Source organism: Oncorhynchus mykiss, chromosome 9 (assembly GCF_013265735.2).
Source record: "Oncorhynchus mykiss isolate Arlee chromosome 9, USDA_OmykA_1.1, whole genome shotgun sequence".
NCBI lineage: Eukaryota > Metazoa > Chordata > Actinopteri > Salmoniformes > Salmonidae > Oncorhynchus > Oncorhynchus mykiss.
In genome coordinates, this window is record NC_048573.1 from 6,732,150 (window position 1) to 6,757,149 (window position 25,000).

Below are 25,000 nucleotides of genomic sequence, written 5' to 3' on the forward strand. Positions count from 1 at the left end.
CAACGCCCCAACCTCACCTCTACCCCACGATACAACGCCCCAACCTCACCTCTACCCCACGATACAACGCCCCAACCTCACCTCTACCCCACGATACAACGCCCCAACCTCACCTCTACCCCACGATACAACGCCCCAACCTCACCCTCTACCCCACGATACAACGCCCCAACCTCACCTCTACCCCACGATACAACGCCCCAACCTCACCTCTACCCCACGATACAACGCCCCAACCTCACCCTCTACCCCACGATACAACGCCCCAACCTCACCTCTACCCCACGATACAACGCCCCAACCTCACCTCTACCCCACGATACAACGCCCCAACCTCACCTCTACCCCACGATACAACGCCCCAACCTCACCTCTACCCCACGATACAACGCCCCAACCTCACCTCTACCCCACGATACAACGCCCCAACCTCACCTCTACCCCACGATACAACGCCCCAACCTCACCTCTACCCCACGATACAACGCCCCAACCTCACCTCTACCCCACGATACAACGCCCCAACCTCACCTCTACCCCACGATACAACGCCCCAAATCACAATAACCAAAACCTCACCTCTACCCCACGATACAACGCCCCAACCTCATCTCTACCCCACGATACAACGCCCCAACCTCACCTCTACCCCACGATACAACACCCCAACCTCACCCTCTACCCCACGATACAACGCCCCAACCTCACCCTCTACCCCACGATACAACGCCCCAACCTCACCTCTACCCCACGATACAACGCCCCAACCTCACCTCTACCCCACGATACAACGCCCCAACCTCACCTCTACCCCACGATACAACGCCCCAACCTCACCTCTACCCCACGATACAACGCCCCAACCTCACCTCTACCCCACGATACAACGCCCCAACCTCACCTCTACCCCACGATACAACACCCCAACCTCACCCTCTACCCCACGATACAACGCCCCAACCTCACCCTCTACCCCACGATACAACGCCCCAACCTCACCTCTACCCCACGATACAACGCCCCAACCTCACCTCTACCCCACGATACAACGCCCCAACCTCACCTCTACCCCACGATACAACGCCCCAACCTCACCTCTACCCCACGATACAACACCCCAACCTCACCCTCTACCCCACGATACAACGCCCCAACCTCACCCTCTACCCCACGATACAACGCCCCAACCTCACCTCTACCCCACGATACAACGCCCCAACCTCACCTCTACCCCACGATACAACGCCCCAACCTCACCCTCTACCCCACGATACAACGCCCCAACCTCACCCTCTACCCCACGATACAACGCCCCAACCTCACCTCTACCCCACGATACAACGCCCCAACCTCACCTCTACCCCACGATACAACGCCCCAACCTCACCTCTACCCCACGATACAACGCCCCAACCTCACCCTCTACCCCACGATACAACGCCCCAACCTCACCTCTACCCCACGTTACAACGCCCCAACCTCACCCTCTACCCCACGATACAACGCCCCAACCTCACCTCTACCCCACGATACAACGCCCCAACCTCACCTCTACCCCACGATACAACGCCCCAACCTCACCTCTACCCCACGATACAACGCCCCAACCTCACCTCTACCCCACGATACAACGGCCCAACCTCACCTCTACCCCACGATACAACGCCCCAAATCACAATAACCAAAACCTCACCTCTACCCCACGATACAACGCCCCAAATCACCTCTACCCCACGATACAACGGCCCAACCTCACCTCTACCCCACGATACAACGCCCCAAATCACAATAACCAAAACCTCACCTCTACCCCACGATACAACGCCCCAACCTCACCTCTACCCCACGATACAACGCCCCAACCTCACCTCTACCCCACGATACAACTCCCCAAATCACAATAACCAAAACCTCACCTCTACCCCACGATACAACGCCCCAAATCACAATAACCAAAACCTCACCTCTACCCCACGATACAACGCCCCAACCTCACCTCTACCCCACGATACAACGCCCCAACCTCACCTCTACCCCACGATACAACGCCCCAAATCACAATAACCAAAACCTCACCTCTACCCCACGATACAACTCCCCAAATCACAATAACCAAAACCTCACCTCTATAACCGTATATCCAACCCTTCTTCCCCAGCTATGCAGACGGCCCCCCAACACACCATATCTCCTGAAACATCCTCCCTAGCTATACAGACGGCCCCCCAACACACCATATCTCCTGAAACATCCTCCCTAGCTATACAGACGGCCCCCCAACACACCATATCTCCTGAAACATCCTCCCTAGCTATACAGACGGCCCCCCAACACACCATATCTCCTGAAACATCCTCCCTAGCTATACAGACGGCCCCCCAACACACCATATCTCCTGAAACATCCTCCCTAGCTATACAGACAGCCTCCCAACACACCATATCTCCTGAAACATCTTCCCCAGCTATACAGACAGCCTCCCAACACACCATATCTCCTGAAACATCTTCCCCAGCTATACAGACAGCCCCCCAACACACCATATCTCCTGAAACATCTTCCCCAGCTATACAGACACCCCCCCCCCCCCAACACACCATATCTCCTGAAACATCATCCCCAGCTATACAGACAGTCCCCCAACACACCATATCTCCTGAAACATCTTCCCCAGCTATACAGACAGCCCCCCCCAACACACCATATCTCCTGAAACATCTTCCCCAGCTATACAGACAGCCCCCCCCCCAACACACCATATCTCCTGAAACATCTTCCCCAGCTATACAGACAGCCCCCCAACACACCATATCTCCTGAAACATCTTCCCCAGCTATACAGACAGCCCCCCCCCCCCCAACACACCATATCTCCTGAAACATCTTCCCCAGCTATACAAACAGCCCCCCCCCCCAACACACCATATCTCCTGAAACATCTTCCCCAGCTATACAGACAGCCTCCCAACACACCATATCTCCTGAAACATCTTCCCCAGCTATACAGACAGCCCCCCAACACACCATATCTCCTGAAACATCTTCCCCAGCTATACAGACAGCCTCCCAACACACCATATCTCCTGAAACATCTCCCCCAGCTATACAGACAGCCCCCCAACACACCATATCTCCTGAAACATCTTCCCCAGCTATACAGACAGCCCCCCCCCCCCAACACACCATATCTCCTGAAACATCTTCCCCAGCTATACAGACAGCCCCCCAACACACCATATCTCCTGAAACATCTTCCCCAGCTATACAGACAGCCCCCCCCCCCCAACACACCATATATCCTGAAACATCCTCCCCAGCTATAGAGACAGCCCCCCAACACACCATATCTCCTGAAACATCTTCCCCAGCTATACAGACAGCCCCCCAACACACCATATCTCCTGAAACATCTTCCCCAGCTATACAGACAGCCCCCCCCCCCCCCCCAACACACCATATCTCCTGAAACATCTTCCCCAGCTATACAGACAGCCCCCCAACACACCATATCACCTGAAACATCTTCCCCAGCTATACAGACAGCCCCCCCCCCCAACACACCATATCTCCTGAAACATCTTCCCCAGCTATACAGACAGCCCCCCCCCCCCCCAACACACCATATCTCCTGAAACATCTTCCCCAGCTATACAGACAGCCCCCCCCCCCAACACACCATATCTCCTGAAACATCTTCCCCAGCTATACAGACAGCCTCCCAACACACCATATCTCCTGAAACATCTTCCCCAGCTATACAGACAGCCCCCCAACACACCATATCTCCTGAAACATCTTCCCCAGCTATACAGACAGCCTCCCAACACACCATATCTCCTGAAACATCTCCCCCAGCTATACAGACAGCCCCCCAACACACCATATCTCCTGAAACATCTTCCCCAGCTATACAGACAGCCCCCCCCCCCCAACACACCATATCTCCTGAAACATCTTCCCCAGCTATACAGACAGCCCCCCAACACACCATATCTCCTGAAACATCTTCCCCAGCTATACAGACAGCCCCCCCCCCAACACACCATATATCCTGAAACATCCTCCCCAGCTATAGAGACAGCCCCCCAACACACCATATCTCCTGAAACATCTTCCCCAGCTATACAGACAGCCCCCCAACACACCATATCTCCTGAAACATCTTCCCCAGCTATACAGACAGCCCCCCCCCCCCAACACACCATATCTCCTGAAACATCTTCCCCAGCTATACAGACAGCCCCCCAACACACCATATCACCTGAAACATCTTCCCCAGCTATACAGACAGCCCCCCCCCCCAACACACCATATCTCCTGAAACATCTTCCCCAGCTATACAGACAGCCCCCCCCCCCCCCCCCAACACACCATATCTCCTGAAACATCATCCCCAGCTATACAGACGGCCCCCCCCCCCCCCCCCAACACACCCATATCTCCTGAAAAACATCTTCCCCAGCTATACAGACAGCCTCCCCCCCCCATCACACCATATCTCCTGAAACATCTTCCCCAGCTATACAGACCCCCCCCCCCCCAACACACCATATCTCCTGAAACATCTCCACACGTTTTATCATTTTATAGAACTCAAATTCCACCCTAAGGCGCGCAGAGACCATCCCAATAAACAACAGTAAAGGGTCTGTTACCCCCCCACCTTTAACCCTGCTCCTCCTGGTCAGCCAAATAGACAACTTTGCCTGAGCAAACAGAAAATTCAACAACACACATTTGGCCTTCTCCTTATTTGAATACCTGTATCCCATTATAACCATCCCAACAGTAAAAACCACCCCCGACCTCTCACACAGACATTCCAACAGAGACATTAACGGCATTAACCTGGCACACACAGAAAACACACGATGCACAGTTTCACTCATGACACAGAAAGGACACCCTGTCCGACTCCCGGTTCAACCCGTACCAACCAGCTGTTAGTGGCCAAGGCTCCATGTAGAACCCTCCACTGGAGGTCTCCTGACCTCTTTGGAACTGGGGGTTTGTAGAGCCCCCTCCATCTAAAACCACCATACTCTCTGCCCCACATACCCCCTGCCACTGATGTGCCTTCACTCCTGTTAGGCTCCTAATGTTCCTAACCTTAACGCAGAGTTTGTAGAGGGCTTTACCTCCCACCCCCTCAAACTCCCCCAGGCTCAGAGTGTTAAAATCTAAATCCTCCAGACCCCCAGTCTCCAGTCTCTGCCGTCACCTGCAGTGGCGGAAACATTGGTGGCCCCTCTCCCTTTGGCCGCTCAAACACCCCCCCTTACTGGCTCAGACAGGGCCCTCCTGGACCTCCTCCAGGAATCTCTCCAGCAGCCTAAGAGACGTTAGTCCTGTTTGTTGTGCCAAGACTTCCAGGGTTTTCCACCCCTCCTCTCCCAGCAGTCTCAGGTCACCCAGCCTTAGTAAACCTGCTGTTTTCCACCCCTCCTCTCCCAGCAGTCTCAGGTCACCCAGCCTTAGTAAACCTGCAGTTTTCCACCCCTCCTCTCCCAGCAGTCTCAGGTCACCCAACCTTAGTAAACCTGCTGTTTTCCACCCCTCCTCTCCCAGCAGTCTCAGGTCACCCAGCCTTAGTAAACCTGCTGTTTTCCACCCCTCCTCTCCCAGCAGTCTCAGGTCACCCAACCTTAGTAAACCTGCTGTTTTCCACCCCTCCTCTCCCAGCAGTCTCAGGTCACTCAGCCTTTGTAACTAGAGGTCGACCGATTAATCGGAATGGCCGATTAATTAGGGCCGATTAATTAGGGCGGATTAATTAGGGCCGATTAATTAGGGCGGATTTCAAGTTTTCATAACAATCGGAACTTGGTATTTTTGGGGCGCCGATTTCCGATTATTGTTATTTATTTATATATTTTTTTATTATTTTACCTTTATTTAACCAGGAAGGTCAGTTAAGAACACATTCTTATTTTCAATGACAGCCTAGGAACAGTGGGTTAACTGCCTCGTTCAGGGGCAGAACGACAGATTTTCACCTTGTCAGCTCAGGGGATCCAATCTTGCAACCTTACAGTTAACTAGTCCAACGCTCTAACCATTGCACTCCACGAGTAGCCTGCCTGTTCCGCGAATGCAGTAGAAGCCAAGGTAAATTGCTAGCTAGCTTTAAACTTATCTTATAAAAAAACAATTATAACTACTAATCCAGTTTAGCAGGCAATGTTAACCAGGTGAAATTGTGTCATTTCTCTTGTGTTCATTGCACGCAGAGTCAGGGTATTGCAACCGTTTGGGCAGCCTGGCTCGTTGCGAACTAATTTGCCAGAATTTACGTAATTATGACATACATTGAAGGTTGTGCAATGTAACAAGCAATATTTAGACTTAGGGATGCCACCCCTTAGATAAAATACGGAACCGTTCCGTATTTCACTGAAATAAATGTTTTATTTTCGAAATGATAGTTTCCGGATTCGACCATATTAATGACCAAAGGCTCGTATTTCTGTGTGTTATGTTATAGAAACAAAGAGAGAGACAAAAAGAGAGACAGAGAGAGTGAGACAGAGAGAGTGAGACAGAGAAACCGAGACCGAGAGACAGAGACCGAGAGACCAAGAGGACAGAGAGACAGAGAGACCGAGAGACCGAGAGACCGAGAGACCGAGACAGAGAGACAGAGACAGAGAGACCGACAGAGACAGAGACAGAGAGACCGACAGAGACAGAGACAGAGGAGACCGACAGAGAGAGAGAGACCGACAGAGAGACAGAGAGACCGAGACAGAGAGACAGAGAGACCGAGACAGAGGAGACAGAGAGACCGAGACAGAGAGACAGAGAGACCGAGACAGAGAGGCCGAGACAGAGAGACCAAGACAGAGAGACAGAGAGACCGAGACAGAGAGACAGAGAGGACCGAGACAGAGAGGCCGAGACAGAGAGACCGAGACAGAGAGACAGAGAGACCGAGACAGAGAGACAGAGAGACCGAGACAGAGAGAGACAGAGAGACCGAGACAGAGAGAGAAGACAGAGAGACCGAGACAGAGAGACAGAGAGACAGACAGAGAGACAGAGAGACCGAGACAGAGAGACAGAGAGACCGAGACAGAGAGACAGAGAGACAGAGAGACAGAGAGACCGAGAGACAGAGAGACCGAGAGAGACCGAGAGAGACCGAGAGAGACCGAGAGAGACCGAGAGAGAGGTCAATAAAAAAAGATACATAGAACCATTGCGTGTTCACTTGCTCACTGGGACGACCCAAGTAAATAGAACCCACTTCAGGGAACAATAAGTGACAATCAATCAATTAGTAGAGGACTCACCTCATCAGAGTTTGGTTTCTTCAGTTCAGCCACTGGTTCCTCTTCCTCCTCCTCATCATCACTTTCTCCCTCCCCTCCTACCAGAACACGTGTCAACATGTTACCTATGTATGTCCATCCATCCCTCTCTCTCCCACCCCCAGCATGTTTGATCATTCAGGAAGTGAACTGACCAATAGATTTGCGAGGATCTCCGTCTTTAACCAGCCTGTCTGCCAGCCTCTCTTCCCCATTGGATAGCAGCTGGCCTCCATCACTGTCACTGAAACGGCAGTCTAAACAAACAAACAAAAATAAATAAATACTTGTCAATATACTGAAAATCACTACAGGAAATACATGTACTGTATAATACCACTACAGGAAATACATGAACTGTATACCACTACAGGAAATACATTTACTGTATACCACTACAGGAAATACATGTACTGTATAATACCACTACAGGAAATACATGTACTGTATAATACCACTACAGGAAATACATGTACTGTATAATACCACTACAGGAAATACATTTACTGTATAATACCACTACAGGAAATACATGTACTGTATAATACCACTACAGGAAATACATGTACTGTATAATACCACTACAGGAAATACATGTACTGTATACCACTACAGGAAATACATTTACTGTATAATACCACTACAGGAAATACATGTACTGTATACCACTACAGGAAATACATGTACTGTATAATACCACTACAGGAAATACATGTACTGTATAATACCACTACAGGAAATACATGTACTGTATACCACTACAGGAAATACATTTACTGTATAATACCACTACAGGAAATACATGTACTGTATAATACCACTACAGGAAATACATGTACTGTATAATACCACTACAGGAAATACATGTACTGTATACCACTACAGGAAATACATACTCTTGTCAATAATGTACTGTATACCACTACAGGAAATACATACTCTTGTCAATAATGTACTGTATACCACTACAGGAAAAGTCACACAGCACAACATAATACTACATTTGGAAGTGTGTGTAGGTTTGTGTGTACTATACTCAAAATGTCTGTGTATGTGTGTGTCCATACTTACTTTACGTGTGTGTGTGTGTGTGTGTGTGTGTGTGTGTGTGTGTGTGTGTGTGTGAAGACAGTGAATACCGTTAAGAGGTGAAGCCTGTCCCAGGACTGTCCGTCTCTCCGGTCCTCCTCCTCAGACTGCCCCTGGTGGACGCTCTGTGGTGGTGCTTCTTCTTGTTTTTGATCAAGATCTTTCCCAGCAGCTCCTGGGGCGACGGTAAGGGCTGAGCTGGGATCAGCTGTTAGAGAACACATAATACAATACATTAACAGGGCTAGTGTAAGGGCTGAGCTGGGATCAGTAGTGTTCCTAATTCACAGGAGGTTGGTGGCCTCTTAATTGGGGGAGGACGGGCTCGTGGTAATGGCTGGAGCGGAATACATGGAATGGTGTCAAATACATCAAACGTTCAGTTTCCAGGTGTTTCATTCCCTCTGTTCCAGACATTATTAATGTGTCGTCCTCCCCTCAACAGCCTCCACTGTCCTAAAGTAGCCCCAACCCACGGTTTACCTCCCGCTAAGCCAGGGCCGTGTTTCTCTCTGCTAAATTGGTTGTTTCTTTTCAATTGAATGTCCAAATAATAGCTGGCCTGCTGAGGGGAGTTCCTAACTAATCCGTGACCTTCCTGACCTCTCACCCCTGATCCCAGACTCACCGGGTATTTCTCCAGAGGGTCGATGAGAAGGGCGTCTCCAAAGATACTTTGACAATACTCCGCCATCTTGGCCTGCTGCTTCGCCCTGCGAGAGACAGAACATAATTTAACATTTGAAAACCTTTGTAGGTGTTTACTAATGTTTCCCTTGTTTATTTTTAATTTTGTCTATTTCATTTACTTTGGCAACATATATGTTTCAGATAAAGCCCATTGAATTGAAGGTTCTCAGGATTTCCCTTCTCACTACCCAGAATGCTTCACTCACGAGTCAACATGGTTTTCGAAGGAGAGGATGAGGGGATAGGGAGAGGCCTTGAACGCACTTTCTGCTATCGCTTCAATCACCTCCTTCACAGAGAGAGAGAGAGAGAGAGAGACAGAGAGAGACAGAGAGAGACAGAGAGAGAGAGACAGAGAGAGACAGAGAGAGAGAGACAGAGAGAGAGAGACAGAGAGAGAGAGACAGAGAGAGATGGAGAGACAGAGAGAGACAGAGAGAGAGACAGAGCGAGAGAGAGAGAGAGAGACAGAGAGAGAGAGAGAGACAGAGAGAGAGAGAGAGAGAGAGACAGAGAGACAGAGAGAGGGAGAGAGAGAGAGACAGAGAGAGAGGAGAGAGAGAGAGAGAGAGAGAGAGAGAGAGAGAGAGAGAGAGAGAGGTAGAGAGAGAGAGAATATATTAGGCAGGTGATCATCATATACAATGTAGTACACTGATGTGAGGACCAGCACTATATAGAAATCATTTCAGACTTATGGTAAACCTTCAAGGTTGTGTCAGTGGTCATGGTGAAGCTGTGTGTGATGAAGTACACACACACACACACACACACACACACACACACGCACACACACACACACACCTTGAAGGGTATCTCTGTGGTCATGGTGAAGCCGTGTGTGATGTAAGGTTCCTCGTCCTGCGGCCGTCCCTTCCAACAGTCCAGCTCTATACAGCGACAACCGGTCAGTAACACCTGGCGATACATCTCCACCGAAGACAGACCTGTCAGCTGACCAACTGGGAGAGGAGGAGGAGGGGACACTTTTACACCAATCAGATTGTCTGTGTGTACAGTATGTGTATATGTGTACAGCCAATCAGTAACACCTGGCGATACATCTCCACCGACGACAGACCTGTCAGCTGACCAACTGGGAGAGGAGGAGGAGGGGACACCTTTAACCAATCAGATTGTCTGTGTGTACAGTATGTGTGTATGTGTACAGCCAATCAGTAACACCTGGCGATACATCTCCACCGACGACAGACCTGTCAGCTGACCAACTGGGAGAGGAGGAGGGGACACCTTTACACCAATCAGATTGTCTGTGTGTACAGTATGTGTGTATGTGTGAGTATTAACCTGTGAGGTAGGTGTTGTGTGTCTAACAGTGTGTTGTGTGTTGTGTGTCTAACAGTGTGTTGTGTGTCTAACAGTGTGTTGTGTGTCTAACAGGTGTGTTGTGTGTCTAACAGTGTGTTGTGTGTCTAACAGTGTGTTGTGTGTCTAACAGTGTGTGTACCTGTGAGGTAGGTGTTGTGGGAAGAGTTGATAAAGTAGTGGGACAGGGGCTGGTTCATATCATCTATGATGTCCAGTCTCTCTGGAGGGACCATGGAATTCTCCTCTCCTCCTAGATACCTGCTGAACCCCATCAGACTGATCTGATCTGGAGAGAGGAGGGAGGGAGAGAGAGATGGAGGGAGAGTGAGAGATGGAGATGGAGGGAGAGGGAGGGAGAGAGAGATGGAGGGAGAGCGAGAGAGAGAGATGGAGATGGAGGGAGAGAGATGGAGAGAGAGATAGAGATGGGGAGAGAGAGAGAGAGAGAGAAAGAGGGAGAGAGATGGAGGGAGAGAGATGGAGAGAGGGAGAGGAAAAAGAGAGATGGAGAGGGAGAGAGAGAGAGAGGGAGAGAGATGGAGAGAGAGAGAGAGAGAGAGAGAGAGAGAGAGAGAGAGAGAGAGAGATGGAGAGAGGGAGGGGGAGAGAGGGAGAGAGAGGGAGAAAGAGATGGAGAGAGAGGGAGAAAGAGATGGAGAGAGAGGGAGAGAGATAGGGAGAGAGATGGAGAGAGAGAGAAAAATAAAAGGATAGTGAGATAGAGAGAAGATCAGACAACTAGAAACTAATAACGTTGTCATGTAAAGTGGAAATGTGTGTTTGGCTCAAACAGACATCAAACCAGAGAATCAACACCTCACCAACAAGATAATCAAGTCATGTACAGTGGGGAGAACAAGTATTTGATACACTGCTGATTTTGCAGGTTTTCCTACTTACAAAGCATGTAGAGGTCTGTAATTTTTTATCATAGGTACACTTCAACTGTGAGAGACGGAATTTAAAACAAAAATACAGGAAAATCACATTGTATGATTTTTAAGTAATTCATTTGCATTTTTATTGCATGACATAAGTATTTGATACATCAGAAAAGCAGAACTTAATATTTGGTACAGAAACCTTTGTTTGCAATTACAGAGATCATACGTTTCCTGTAGTTCTTGACCAGGTTTGTACACACTGCAGCAGGGATTTTGGCCCACTCCTCCATACAGACCTCCAGATCCCTTCAGGTTTCGGGGCTGTCGCTGGGCAATACGGATTTTCAGCTCCCTCCAAATATTTTCTATTGGGTTCAGGTCTGGAGGACTGGTTAGGCCACTCCAGGACCTTGAGATGCTTCTTACGGGGGAGCCACTCCTTAGTTGCCCTGGCTGTGTGTTTCGGGTCGTTGTCATGCTGGAAGACCCAGCCACGACCCATTTTCAATGCACTTACTGAGGGAAGGAGGTTGTTGGCCAAGATCTCGCGATACATGGCCCCATCCATCCTCCCCTCAATACGGTGCAGTCATCCTGTCCCCTTTGCAGAAAAGCATCCCCAAAGAATGAGGTTTCCACCTCCATGCTTCACGGTTGGGATGGTGTTCTTGGGGTTGTACTCATCCTTCTTCTTCCTCCAAACACATCGAATGGAGTTTAGACCAAAAGCTCTATTTTTGTCTCATCAGACCACATGACCTTCTCCCATTCCTCCTCTGGATCATCCAGATGGTCATTGGCAAATTTCAGACGGGCCTGGACATGAGCTGACTTGAGCAGGGAGACCTTGCGTGAGCTGTAGGATTTTAATCCATGATGGCGTAGTGTGTTACTAATGGTTTTCTTTGAGACTGTGGTCCCAGCTCTCTTCAGGTCATTGACCAGGTCCTGCCGTGTAGTTCTGGGCTGATCCCTCATCTTCCTCATGATCATTGATGCCCCACGAGGTGAGATCTTGCATGGAGCCCCAGACCGAGGGTGATTGACCGTCATCTTGAACTTCTTCCATTTTCTAATAATTGCGCCAACAGTTGTTGCCTTCTCACCAAGCTGCTTGCCTATTGTCCTGTAGCCCATCCCAGCCTTGTGCAGGTCTACAATTTTATCCCTCATGTCCTTACACAGCTCTCTGGTCTTGGCCATTGTGGAGAGGTTGGAGTCTGTTTGATTGAGTGTGTGGACAGTGTGTGTCTTTTATACAGGCAACGAGTTCAAACAGGTGCAGTTAATACAGGTAATGAGTGGAGAACAGGAGGGCTTCTTAAAGAAAAACTAACAGGTCTGTGAGAGCCGGAAATCTTACTGGTTGGTAGGTGATCAAATACTTATGTCATGCAATAAAATGCTAATTAATTACTTAAAAATCATACAATGTGATTTTCTGGATGTTTGTTTTAGATTCCGTCTCTCACAGTTGAAGTGTACCTATGATACAAATTACAGACCTCTACATGCTTTGTAAGTAGGAAAACCTGCAAAATCGGCAGTGTATCAAATACTTGTTCTCCCCATTGTATATCATCATGAACCCTCCCTATTTCCCCCCTCTCTCCAGCTGGCTGGCATTATACCCCCCTCTCTCAAGCTGGCTGGCATTATACCCCCCTCTCTCCAGCTGGCAGGCATTATACCCCCCTCTCTCCAGCTGGCTAGCATTACCCCCCCTCTCTCCAGCTGGCTGGCATTACACCCCCCTCTCTCCAGCTGGCTGGCATTAACCCCCCCCCCCCCCCTCTCCAGCTGGCTGGCATTACCCCCCCTCTCTCTCTCCAGCTGGCTGAAAATACCTCCCCCCTCTCTCTCTCCAGCTGGCTGGCATTACCCCCCTCTCTCCAGCTGGCTGGCATTACCCCCCTCTCTCCAGCTGGCTGGCATTACCTCCCCCCCTCTCTCTCTCTCCAGCTGGCTGGCATTACCCCCCCTCTCTCTCTCTGACCAGCTGGCTGGCATTACTCCCCCCTCACCTCTCTCCAGCTGGCTGGCATTACTCCCCCCTCACCTCTCTCCAGCTGGCTGGCAATATTCCCCCCCCCCCCCCCCCCCCCCCCCCTCTCCAGCTGGCTGGCACTGTTCCACCCTCTCCAGCTGGCAGGCATTATCCCCCCCCCCTTCCTCTCCAGCTGGCTGGCATTGCCCCCCCCTCTCTCTCCAGCTGGCTGGCATTACCCCCCCCCCCCTCCCTCTCCAGCTGGCTGGCAATACTCCCCCCCCCCCCCCCCCTCTCCAGCTGGCTGGCACTGTCCCCCCCTCCCTCTCCAGCTGGCTGGCATTGCCCCTCCCCCTTCCTCTCCAGCTGGCTGGCATTACTCCCCCCCCCCCTTTTCCAGCTGTCTGGCATTACTCCCCCCCTCTCCAGCTGGCTGGCATTGCTCCCCCCTCACCTCTCTCTCTAGCTGGCTGGCATTGCTACCCCCTCCCTCCCCAGCTGGCAGGCATTACCCCTCCCCCCCTCTCTCTCCAGCTGGCTGGCATTATCCCCCCCTCTCTCTCCAGCTGGCTGGCGTTACCCCCCCCCCCCCCCCCCCCTCTCTCTCCAGCTGGCTGGCATTACCCCCCCCCCCCCCTCTCCAGCTGGCTGGCACTGTCCCCCCCTCCCTCTCCAGCTGGCTGGCATTGCCCCTCCCCCTTCCTCTCCAGCTGGCTGGCATTACTCCCCCCCCCCCTTTTCCAGCTGTCTGGCATTACTCCCCCCCTCTCCAGCTGGCTGGCATTGCTCCCCCCTCACCTCTCTCTCTAGCTGGCTGGCATTGCTACCCCCTCCCTCCCCAGCTGGCAGGCATTACCCCTCCCCCCCTCTCTCTCCAGCTGGCTGGCAATACCCCCCCCCTCTCCAGCTGGCTGGCACTGTCCCCCCCTCCCTCTCCAGCTGGCTGGCATTGCCCCTCCCCCTTCCTCTCCAGCTGGCTGGCATTACTCCCCCCCCCCCTTTTCCAGCTGTCTGGCATTACTCCCCCCCTCTCCAGCTGGCTGGCATTGCTCCCCCCTCACCTCTCTCTCTAGCTGGCTGGCATTGCTACCCCCTCCCTCCCCAGCTGGCAGGCATTACCCCTCCCCCCCTCTCTCTCCAGCTGGCTGGCAATACCCCCCCCCTCTCCAGCTGGCTGGCACTGTCCCCCCCTCCCTCTCCAGCTGGCTGGCATTCTGGCATTGACCCTCCCCCTTCCTCTCCAGCTGGCTGGCATTACTCCCCCCCCCTTTCCAGCTGGCTGGCATTACTCCCCCCTCACCTCTCTCCAGCTGGCTGGCATTACTCCCCCCTCACCTCTCTCCAGCTGGCTGGCATTACTCCCCCCTCACCTCTCTCTCCAGCTGGCTGGCATTACTCCCCCCTCACCTCTCTCTCCAGCTGGCTGGCATTACTCCCCCCTCACCTCTCTCCAGCTGGCTGGCATTACTCCCCCCTCACCTCTCTTCAGCTGGCTGGCATTACTCCCCCCCTCACCTCTCTCCAGCTGGCTGGCATTACTCCCCCCCCCCCTCTATCTCCAGCTGGCTGGCATTACTCCCCCCCTCCCTCTCCAGCTGGCTGGCATTACTCCCCCCTCACCTCTCTCCAGCTGGCTGGCATTACTCCCCCCTCACCTCTCTCCAGCTGGCTGGCATTACTCCCCCCTCACCTCTCTCTCCAGCTGGCTGGCATTACTCCCCCCCCCCCCCCTTCCATCTCCAGCTGGCTGGCATTACTCCCCCCCTCCCTCTCCAGCTGGCTGGCATTACTCCCCCCTCACCTCTCTCTCCAGCTGGATGGCATTACTCCCCCCTCACCTCTCTCTCCAGCTGGCTGGCATTACTCCCCCCTCACCTCTCTCCAGCTGGCTGGCATTATTCCCCCCCTCACACCTCTCTCCAGCTGGCTGGCATTACTCCCCTCTCACCTCTCTCCAGCTGGCTTGCATTACTCCCCCCTCACCTCTCTCCAGCTGGCTGGCATTACTCCCCAGCTGGCTTGCATTACTCCCCCTTCACCTTTCTCTCCAGCTGGCTTGCATTACTCCCCAGCTGGCTTGCATTTCTCCCCCCTCACCTCTCTCCAGCTGGCTGGCATTGCTCTGGTATTTCTCCATCAGTTGTCTGATCTGCTCTCTCTTCAGCGGAGGATACAGCACCTCGTTGAGACGAGAGTCTCTCTGACGACGGTTTATAAAGTCTGTCAACTGATCCAGGGAGAGGAAGGGCTTCCCCTTAGAACCACTGGGAGGGAGGGGGGATAGGGAGAGATAGAGCAGGCATAGAGTTGGTTAGAGAGAGAGATTAGGTTGGTAGATCAGGCATAGAGTTGGTTAGAGAGAGATTAGGTTGGTAGAGCAGGCATAGAGTTGGTTAGAGAGAGATTAGGTTGGTAGCGCAGGCATAGAATTGGTTAGAGAGAGAGATTAGGTTGGTAGAGCAGGCATAGAGTTGGTTAGAGAGAGATTAGGTTGGTAGAGCAGGCATAGAATTGGTTAGAGAGATTAGGTTGGTAGAGCAGGCATAGAGTTGGTTAGAGAGAGATTAGGTTGGTAGAGCAGGCATAGAGTTGGTTAGAGAGAGAGAGATTAGGTTGGTAGAGCAGGCATAGAGTTGGTTAGAGAGAGAGAGATTAAGTTGGTAGAGCAGGCATAGAGTTGGTTAGAGAGAGAGATTAAGTTGGTAGAGCAGGCATAGAGTTGGTTAGAGAGAGAGAAATTAGGTTGGTAGAGCAGGCATAGAGTTGGTTAGAGAGAGATAAATTAGGTTGGTAGAGCAGGCATAGAGTTGGTTAGAGAGATATTAGGTTGGTAGAGCAGGCATAGAATTGGTTAGAGAGAGATTAGGTTGGTAGAGCAGGCATAGAGTTGGTTAGAGAGAGAGATATTAGGTTGGTAGAGCAGGCATAGAGTTGGTTAGAGAGAGATTAGGTTGGTAGAGCAGGCATAGAGTTGGTTAGAGAGAGATTAGGTTGGTAGAGCAGGCATAGAGTTGGTTAGAGAGAGATTAGGTTGGTAGAGCAGGCATAGAGTTGGTTAGAGAGAGATTAGGTTGGTAGAGCAGGCATAGAGTTGGTTAGAGAGAGAGATTAGGTTGGTAGAGCAGGCATAGAGTTGGTTAGAGAGAGATTAGGTTGGTAGAGCAGGCATAGAGTTGGTTAGAGAGAGAGAGATTAGGTTGGTAGAGCAGGCATAGAGTTGGTTAGAGAGAGATTAGGTTGGTAGAGCAGGCATAGAGTTGGTTAGAGAGAGAGAGATTAGGTTGGTAGAGCAGGCATAGAGTTGGTTAGAGAGAGATTAGGTTGTTATGGTTTGTTGCGTTGTGTGATGTAATAATGTGTCTAACGCTGTATGAGAAAGGATGTATACAGCGAGGAACTGTGTGTGTGTGTGTGTATTCGAGTGTTTGTTGTGAGTATGTTTGTGTGTGCATCCGTGCGTGTGTGTGTGTGTGTGTGTGAGACTCACAGCTCTACGAAGATGCGTTCTATCTCAGGTCGGAGACAGAGACTGTGGAGAAAGCTCTGGAACATATCACAAGTAAAGTCGTCTGGCTTAATGCCCTCTGCCTGGAGAGATGGATGGAGAGAGGGTGGAGAGAGGGTGGAGAGAGGGTGGAGAGAGGGTGGAGAGAGGGTGGAGAGAGGGTGGAGCGAGGGATGGAGAGAAGGTGGAGAGAGGGTGGAGAGAGGATGGAGAGAGGGTGGAGAGAGGATGGAGAGAGGATGGAGAGAGGGTGGAGAGAGGATGGAGAGATGGATGGAGAGAGGGTGGAGAGAGGATGGAGAGAGGGTGGAGAGAGGATGGAGAGATGGATGGAGAGAGGGTGGAGAGAGGGTGGAGAGAGGATGGAGAGAGGGTGGAGAGAGGGTGGAGAGAGGATGGAGAGATGGATGGAGGGTGGAGAGATGATGGAGAGAGGGTGGAGAGAGGATGGAGAGATGGATGGAGAGAGGGTGGAGAGAGGATGGAGAGAGGGTGGAGAGAGGGTGGAGGATGGAGAGAGGGTGGAGAGAGGGTGGAGAGAAGGTGTAGAGAGGATGGAGAGAGGGTGGAGAGAGGATGGAGAGAGGATGGAGAGAGGGTGGAGAGAGGATGGAGAGATGGATGGAGAGAGGGTGGAGAGAGGATGGAGAGAGGGTGGAGAGAGGGTGGAGAGAGGGTGGAGAGAGGGTGGAGAGAGGGTGGAGAGAGGGTGGAGAGAGGATGGAGAGATGGATGGAGAGAGGGTGGAGAGAGGATGGAGAGAGGGTGGAGAGAGGATGGAGAGATGGATGGAGAGAGGGTGGAGAGAGGATGGAGAGAGGGTGGAGAGAGGGTGGAGAGAGGGTGGAGGATGGAGAGAGGGTGGAGAGAGGGGTGGAGTGAGGGATGGAGAGAGGGTGGAGAGAGGATGGAGAGAGGGTGGAGAGAGGATGGAGAGAGGGTGGAGAGAGGGTGGAGAGAGGGTGGAGAGAGGGTGGAGAGAGGGTGGAGAGAGGGTGGAGGTGGAGAGAGGATGAGAGAGGGATGGAGTTGGAGAGGGGGATGGAGGTGGAGAGAGGATGAGAGAGGGATGGAGGTGGAGAGGGGATGAGAGAGGGATGGAGGTGGAGAGAGGGATGGAGGTGGAGAGAGGATGAGAGAGGGATGGAGGTGGAGAGAGGATGAGAGAGGGATGGAGATGGAGAGAGGGATGAGGTGGAGAGAGGATGAGAGAGGGATGGAGATGGAGAGAGGGATGAGGTGGAGAGAGGATGAGAGAGGGATGAGATGGAGAGAGGGATGGAGGTGGAGAGAGGATGAGAGAGGGATGGAGATGGAGAGAGGGGTGAGGTGGAGAGAGGATGAGAGAGGGATGAGGTGGAGAGAGGATGAGAGAGGGATGGAGGTGGAGAGAGGATGAGAGAGGGATGGAGGTGGAGAGAGGGATGGAGGTGGAGAGAGGGATGGAGGTGGAGAGAGGGATGAGGTGGAGAGAGGGATGAGGTGGAGAGAGGGATGGAGGTGGAGAGAGGGATGGAGGTGGAGAGAGGGATGGAGGTGGAGAGAGGGATGGAGGTGGAGAGGGGATGAGAGAGGGATGGAGGTGGAGAGAGGGATGAGAGAGGTGGAGAGAGGGAGGGAGGTGGAGAGAGGGATGGAGGTGGAGAGAGGGATGAGAGAGGGATGAGAGAGGGATGGAGGTGGAGAGAGGGAGGGTGGTGGAGAGAGGATGAGAGAGGGATGAGAGAGGGATGAGAGAGGGATGGAGGTGGAGAGAGGGATGGAGGTGGAGAGAGGGAGGGTGGTGGAGAGAGGGATGGAGGTGGAGAGAGGGAGGGTGGTGGAGAGAGGATGAGAGAGGGATGAGAGAGGGAGGGAGGTGGAGAGGGAGGGAGGTGGAGGGAGGTGGAGAGAGTGAGGGAGGTGGAGAGAGGGAGGGTGGTGGAGAGAGGGATGAGAGGGAGGGTGGTGGAGAGAGGGATGAGAGAGGGAGGGTGGTGGAGAGAGGGAGGGAGGTGGAGAGAGGGAGGGTGGTGGAGAGAGGGAGGGTGGTGGAGAGAGGGAGGGTGGTGGAGAGAGGGAGGGTGGTGGAGAGAGGGATGGAGGTGGAGAGAGGGAGAGAGGTGGAGAGAGGGAGAGAGGTGGAGAGAGGGATGGAGGTGGAGAAGGGATGAGAGAGGGATGGAGGTGGAGAGAGGGATGGAGGTGGAGAGGGGATGAGAGAGGGATGGAGGTGGAGAGAGGGATGGAGGTGGAGAGGGATGGAGGTGGAGAGGGGATAAGAGAGGGATGGAGGTGGAGAGAGGGATGGAGGTGGAGAGGGATGGAGGTGGAGAGGGGATGAGAGAGGGATGGAGGTGGAGAGAGGGATGGAGGTGGAGAGGGATGGAGGTGGAGAGGGATGGAGGTGGAGAGGGATGGAGGTGGAGAGAGGGATGGAGGTGGAGAGAGGGATGGAGGTGGAGAGGGGATGAGAGAGGGATGGAGGTGGAGAGGGGATGAGAGAGGGATGGAGGTGGAGAGAGGGATGGAGGTGGAGAGGGATAGAGGTGGAGAGAGGGATGGAGGTGGAGAGGGGATGAGAGAGGGATGGAGGTGGAGAGGGGATGAGAGAGGGATGGAGGTGGAGAGAGGGATGAGAGGTGGAGAGGGGGAGATGAGGGGGAAGAGAAGAGAAGAGTGTCAGTCGAAAGGTTGGGTAGTCCAGAACTATGGGTGACTGATCTGGAGTCAGCTGACAGAGAACACATAATACAATACATTAACAGGGTTAGTGTAAAGGCTGATCTGGAGTCAGTTCCTAATGCACAGCTGTAGTTAGATAAATGTGTAGAAGAATCCTTAAAGGTTGACTTCACTTCCTGATTCGATCTCATTTTACATTTGGTTTATTAAGAAATGATAGTGGTCCTGAATAGTAGTAGTTGGTTTAGGGGGTGTGGTTTAGGGGGTGTGGTTCCGGGGGTGTGGTTTAGGGGGTGTGGTTTAGGGGGTGTGGTTCCGGGGGTGTGGTTCCGGGGGTGTGGTTCCGGGGGTGTGGTTCCGGGGGTGTGGTTTAGGGGGTGTGGTTCCGGGGGTGTGGTTCCGGGGGTGTGGTTTAAGTGTGTTCGCAGGTGGGAAGAGTTAGACCAATTATTTTGGCAAATTAGTGTCACCGTGCACTAATGTGGCTTAAACTTTGGACAGCTTATCTCCGGGGATAGTTAATAAATTACACAATGTCAATGAGACAATATTTTCATGTTGCACACCTTCTAGTTCTCATTAAATGCTTTCAATATTTATATATACATTTCTACTGTTTTTAGACTAGCGGAATTTTAACATGTCTCATGTACTTTGTGCAATTTACCGATGGTCCCTAACTAGTCCCATAGAGATATCCAAAGTCAACCCAAATTTCAGCTACACTCCAAATTGATGATGACCTCTGTGCTCCCAGCTGTGGGCATGTGGGCAGCATTAAAGTGAACCCAACATTAACTTGCTTTGTAATGCAGTCATGACCACAAATCTCACAAAACTCAGTTTTGGCCGTGACTGACTTTATGACCAAAATGATCCTATTTACACTTTGTAGTCAATTTTGACACTAGAATAAACCTTTCCGACTCATATTGATGCCAGATATGGGCTGTTTTCTAAATGAGAAGTTGATATTTAGAGGCAGTAGCTCTTTACCAGTCAGTAAACCAGTTCTACCAGCAGGGGGCAGCATAGGACAATAACACACACACTAACACACAGGCCTGCTAAGACTGGTTAGCAGTTACCATGGCAACACACTATGTTGCCAAGGCACTGGTGGGTGGGTGTGCGTGTGTGTGTGTGCGCGTGTGTGTGTGTGTGTGTGTGTGTGTGTGTGTGTGTGTGTGTGTGTGTAGGGAGAAATGGACAGAGGTCAACGACAAGGGGACCACACCTGGTTACGGAGGAAACAGAAGTTGACCTTTGAACCTGACTGTGCATAGCTCTCAGCAGTTCACATGCTGCTGCCCTGAAAACCAACATCAGATAATCTGATCTAGGAGCAGTTTGACCTTTTAAATTATAATAAATTACATTACAAGGGTGTGTGTGTGGGGGGGGGGGGGGGGGGGTGGACCTGATCCTAGAGCACTATACATGCATGTATTGTTTTATCAATAAAGATGACGGTATTGATGACTCTGGATAAATGAAGCATTATGGATCTGTTATGAAGTAATGGATATCTGTGATTGGTTGATTACCTTGTTGGTGACCAGACCGCACTGTTCCAGTGCGGTCTCCACTCTCTTCTTGTCAGAGAACATCTTCAGAATGCTGAGAGACAGACGGAGACAGAGAGATGGAGACAGGATTGTTCAAACATTGTGCATTTAAAATGAATTGAGGGGGAGAGAGAGAGAGATGAAGAGAGAGAGAGAGACGCAGGGAGAGCAAGAGAGAGACACGAGAGAGAGAGACGCAGGGAGAGAGAGAGAGACGCAGGGAGAGAGAGAGAGAGACGCAGGGAGAGAGAGAGAGAGACGCAGGGAGAGAGAGAGAGAGACGCAGGGAGAGATAGAGAGAGAGAGACGCAGGGAGAGAGAGAGAGACGCAGGGAGAGAGAGAGAGACGCAGGGAGAGAGAGAGAGACGCAGGGAGAGAGAGAGAGACACGCAGGGAGAGAGAGAGACACGCAGGGAGAGAGAGAGACACGCAGGGAGAGAGAGAGAGACGCAGGGAGAGAGAGAGAGAGAGAGAGGGAGAGAAACAGATGCAGGGAGAGAGAGAGACAGACGCAGGGAGAGAGAGAGACAGACGCAGGGAGAGAGAGAGAGACGCAGAGAGAGAGAGACGCAGAGAGAGAGAGACGCAGAGAGAGAGAGACGCAGAGAGAGACAGAGAGATGCAGGGAGAGAGAGACGCAGGGAGATAGAGACGCAGGGAGATAGAGACGCAGGGAGATAGAGACGCAGGGAGATAGAGAGACGCAGGGAGAGAGAGAGAGAGACAGACGCAGGGAGAGAGAGACGCAGGGAGAGAGAGAGAGAGAGACAGACGCAGGGAGAGAGAGAGAGACAGACGCAGGGAGAGAGAGAGAGAGACAGACGCAGGGAGAAAGAGAGACGCAGGGAGATAGAGAGAGAGAGACGCAGGGAGATAGAGACGCAGGGAGATAGAGACGCAGGGAGATAGAGACGCAGGGAGATAGAGACGCAGGGAGAGAGAGACGCAGGGAGAGAGAGACGCAGGGAGAGACAGAGAGACGCAGGGAGAGACAGAGAGAGATGCAGGGAGAGACGCAGGGAGAGACGCAGGGAGAGACAGAGAGACGCAGGGAGAGACAGAGAGAGACGCAGGGAGAGACAGAGAGAGACGCAGGGAGAGACAGAGAGAGACGCAGGGAGAGAGTGAGAGAGAGACGCAGGGAGAGAGTGAGAGAGAGACGCAGGGAGAGAGAGAGAGAGAGAGAGATGCAGGGAGAGAGAGAGACGCAGGGAGAGAGAGAGAGACGCAGGGAGAGAGAGAGAGACGCAGGGAGAGAGAGAGAGACACAGGGAGAGAGAGAGAGACGCAGGGAGAGAGAGGAGACGCAGGGAGAGAGAGAGAGACGCAGGGAGAGAGAGAGAGACGCAGAGAGAGAGAGAGAGAGAGAGAGAGAGAGAGAGACGCAGGGAGAGTGGGAAAGAGAGCCGCAGGGAGAGTGGGAGAGAGCCGCAAGGAGAGTGAGAGAGCAACAGAGGGAGGAAGTGAAACTGGGAAAGAAAGTAGAGTTCCGTCAGGAACTGTCTCACTTCTTCACTGGAATCTTTCCATCTTGATTCACCTGCAACTTTAACTTGGTGTATCTGTGTGAGAGAGAGAGGGAGACAGAGAGCGAGAGAGACAGACAGAGAGACAGAGAGAGAGACAGAGAGAGAGAGAGAGAGAGAGAGAGAGAGAGAGAGAGAGAGAGAGAGAGAGAGAGAGAGAGACAGAGAGAGAGACAGAGAGAGAGACAGAGAGAGAGAGAGAGAGAGAGAGAGAGACAGAAAGAGAGGAGAGACAGAGTGAGAGGAGAGACAGAGTGAGAGGAGAGAGAGAGGAGAGACAGAGAGAGAGGAGAGACAGGAGAGACAGAGAGAGAGGAGAGACAGAGAGAAAGAAAGAGGGGGGAGAGAGAAAGGGAGAAATTATCAAATAACTTGCACTGTGGGTATAACACTGCATGAATGAGATACAGTGGGGCAAAAAAGTATTTAGTCAGCCACCAATTGTGCAAGTTCTCCCACTTAAAAAGATGAGAGAGGCCTGTAATTTTCATCATAGGTACACTTCAACTATGACAGACAAAATGAGAAAAAAAATCCAGAAAATCACATTGTAGGATTTTTAATGAATTTATTTGCAAATTATGGTGGAAAATAAGTATTTGGTCACCTACAAACAAGCAAGATTTATGGCTCTCACAGACCTGTAACTACTTCTTTAAGAGGCTCCTCTGTCCTCCACTTGTTACCTGTATTAATGGCACCTGTTTGACCTTGTTATCAGTATAAAAGACACCTGTCCACAACCTCAAACAGTCACACTCCAAACTCCACTATGGCCAAGACCAAAGAGCTGTCAAAGGACACCAAAGGAGACCTGCACCAGGCTGGGAAGACTGAATCTGCAATAAGTAAGCAGCTTGATTTGAAGAAATCAACTGTGGGAGCAATTATTAGGAAATGGAAGACATACAAGACCACTGATAATCTCCCTCGATCTGGGGCTCCACGCAAGATCTCACCCCGTGGGGTCAAAATGATCACAAGAACGGTGAGCAAAAATCCCAGAACCACACGGGGGGACCTAGTGAATGACCTGCAGAGAGCTGGGACCAAAGTAACAAAGCCTACCATCAGTAACACACTATGCCGCCAGGGACTCAAATCCTGCAGTGCCAGACGTGTCCCCCTGCTTAAGCCAGTACATGTTCAAGCCCGTCGGAGGTTGCTAGAGAGCATTTGGATGATCCAGAAGAAGATTGGGAGAATGTCATACCTACTGTGAAGCATGGGGGTGGAAACATCATGCTTTGGGGCTGTTTTTCTGCAAAGGGACCAGGACGACTGATCCGTGTAAAGGAAAGAATGAATGGGGCCATGTATCGTGAGATTTTGAGTGAAAACCTCCTTCCATCAGCAAGGGCATTGAAGATGAAACGTGGCTGGGTCTTTCAGCATGACAATGATCCCAAACACACCGCCCGGGCAACGAAGGAGTGGCTTCGTAAGAAGCATTTCAAGGTCCTGGAGGGGCCTAGTGTAACGGTTTTCTTCCGTTGAAGGAGAGGAGGACCAAAATGCAGCGTGGTTAGTGTTCAACATGTTTAATATAGACGATAACCGAGAACAAAACACAAAACAACAAAACAACAAATGTGAAAAAAAAACAGAAACAGTTCCTATCTGGTGCATGTTGTATTATTTTCTGGGTGATTGTCTTCTGTCTTTTGTGTCGTCTTCAACGGAAGAAAACCGTTACACCTAGGCCAGATCTCCAGATCTCAACCCCATAGAAAATCTTTGGAGGGAGTTGAAAGTCCGTGTTGCCCAGCAACAGCCCCAAAACATCACTGTTCTAGAGGAGATCTGCATGGAGGAATGGGCCAAAATACCAGCAACAGTGTGTGAAAACCTTGTGAAGACTTACAGAAAACGTTTGACCTCTGTCATTGCCAACAAAGGGTATATAACAAAGTATTGAGATAAACTTGTGTTTTTGACCAAATACTTATTTTCCACCATAATTTGCAAATAAATTCATTAAAAATCCTACAATGTGATTTTCTGCATTTTCTTTTCTCATTTTTGTCTGTCATAGTTGAAGTGATGAAAATTACAGGCCTCTCTCATCTTTTTAAGTGGGAGAACATGCACTATATATTTCCACAGTGAAGTTTTCATGACAATCGGTACATACACACAACTTACGCTTTGAGGAGGAAGGTGTTGCGAGATGCATTCTGGGACAGAATGTTTGTGGCTAGTTTAAAGAGCTCCTCTGTCCACACCTGAACACACACACACACAGTTAACAATGATTCATAAAAACAGCGATACACACACGATCAGCTATTACCATCATTACCGCCGCACGCGCACACACACACACACACACACACACACACACACACAACATCATCATAACAAAAAAGGTAGTGTTCCAAATGTAACCTTATTCCCTACATAGTGCACTACTTTAGACCAGGACTGGCACCCTATTCCTTACATTGT

At 51.3% G+C, this 25,000-nt stretch overlaps 1 protein-coding gene across 1 annotated transcript in view; it reads right to left on the reverse strand.

The window, feature by feature from the left end:
- LOC110510780 (1-phosphatidylinositol 4,5-bisphosphate phosphodiesterase beta-3) overlaps window positions 1–25,000 on the reverse strand; it is a 150,251-nt gene that overhangs the window by 47,496 nt on the left and 77,755 nt on the right. Inside the window, 13 exon segments of the mRNA XM_036987197.1 lie at window positions 7,292–7,368; window positions 7,465–7,566; window positions 8,449–8,467; window positions 8,469–8,606; window positions 9,027–9,111; window positions 9,295–9,377; window positions 9,893–10,050; window positions 10,557–10,703; window positions 15,386–15,552; window positions 16,776–16,876; window positions 21,005–21,077; window positions 22,535–22,588; window positions 24,698–24,777. Of these exon segments, the coding sequence (XP_036843092.1) occupies window positions 7,292–7,368; window positions 7,465–7,566; window positions 8,449–8,467; window positions 8,469–8,606; window positions 9,027–9,111; window positions 9,295–9,377; window positions 9,893–10,050; window positions 10,557–10,703; window positions 15,386–15,552; window positions 16,776–16,876; window positions 21,005–21,077; window positions 22,535–22,588; window positions 24,698–24,777 (1,284 nt within the window).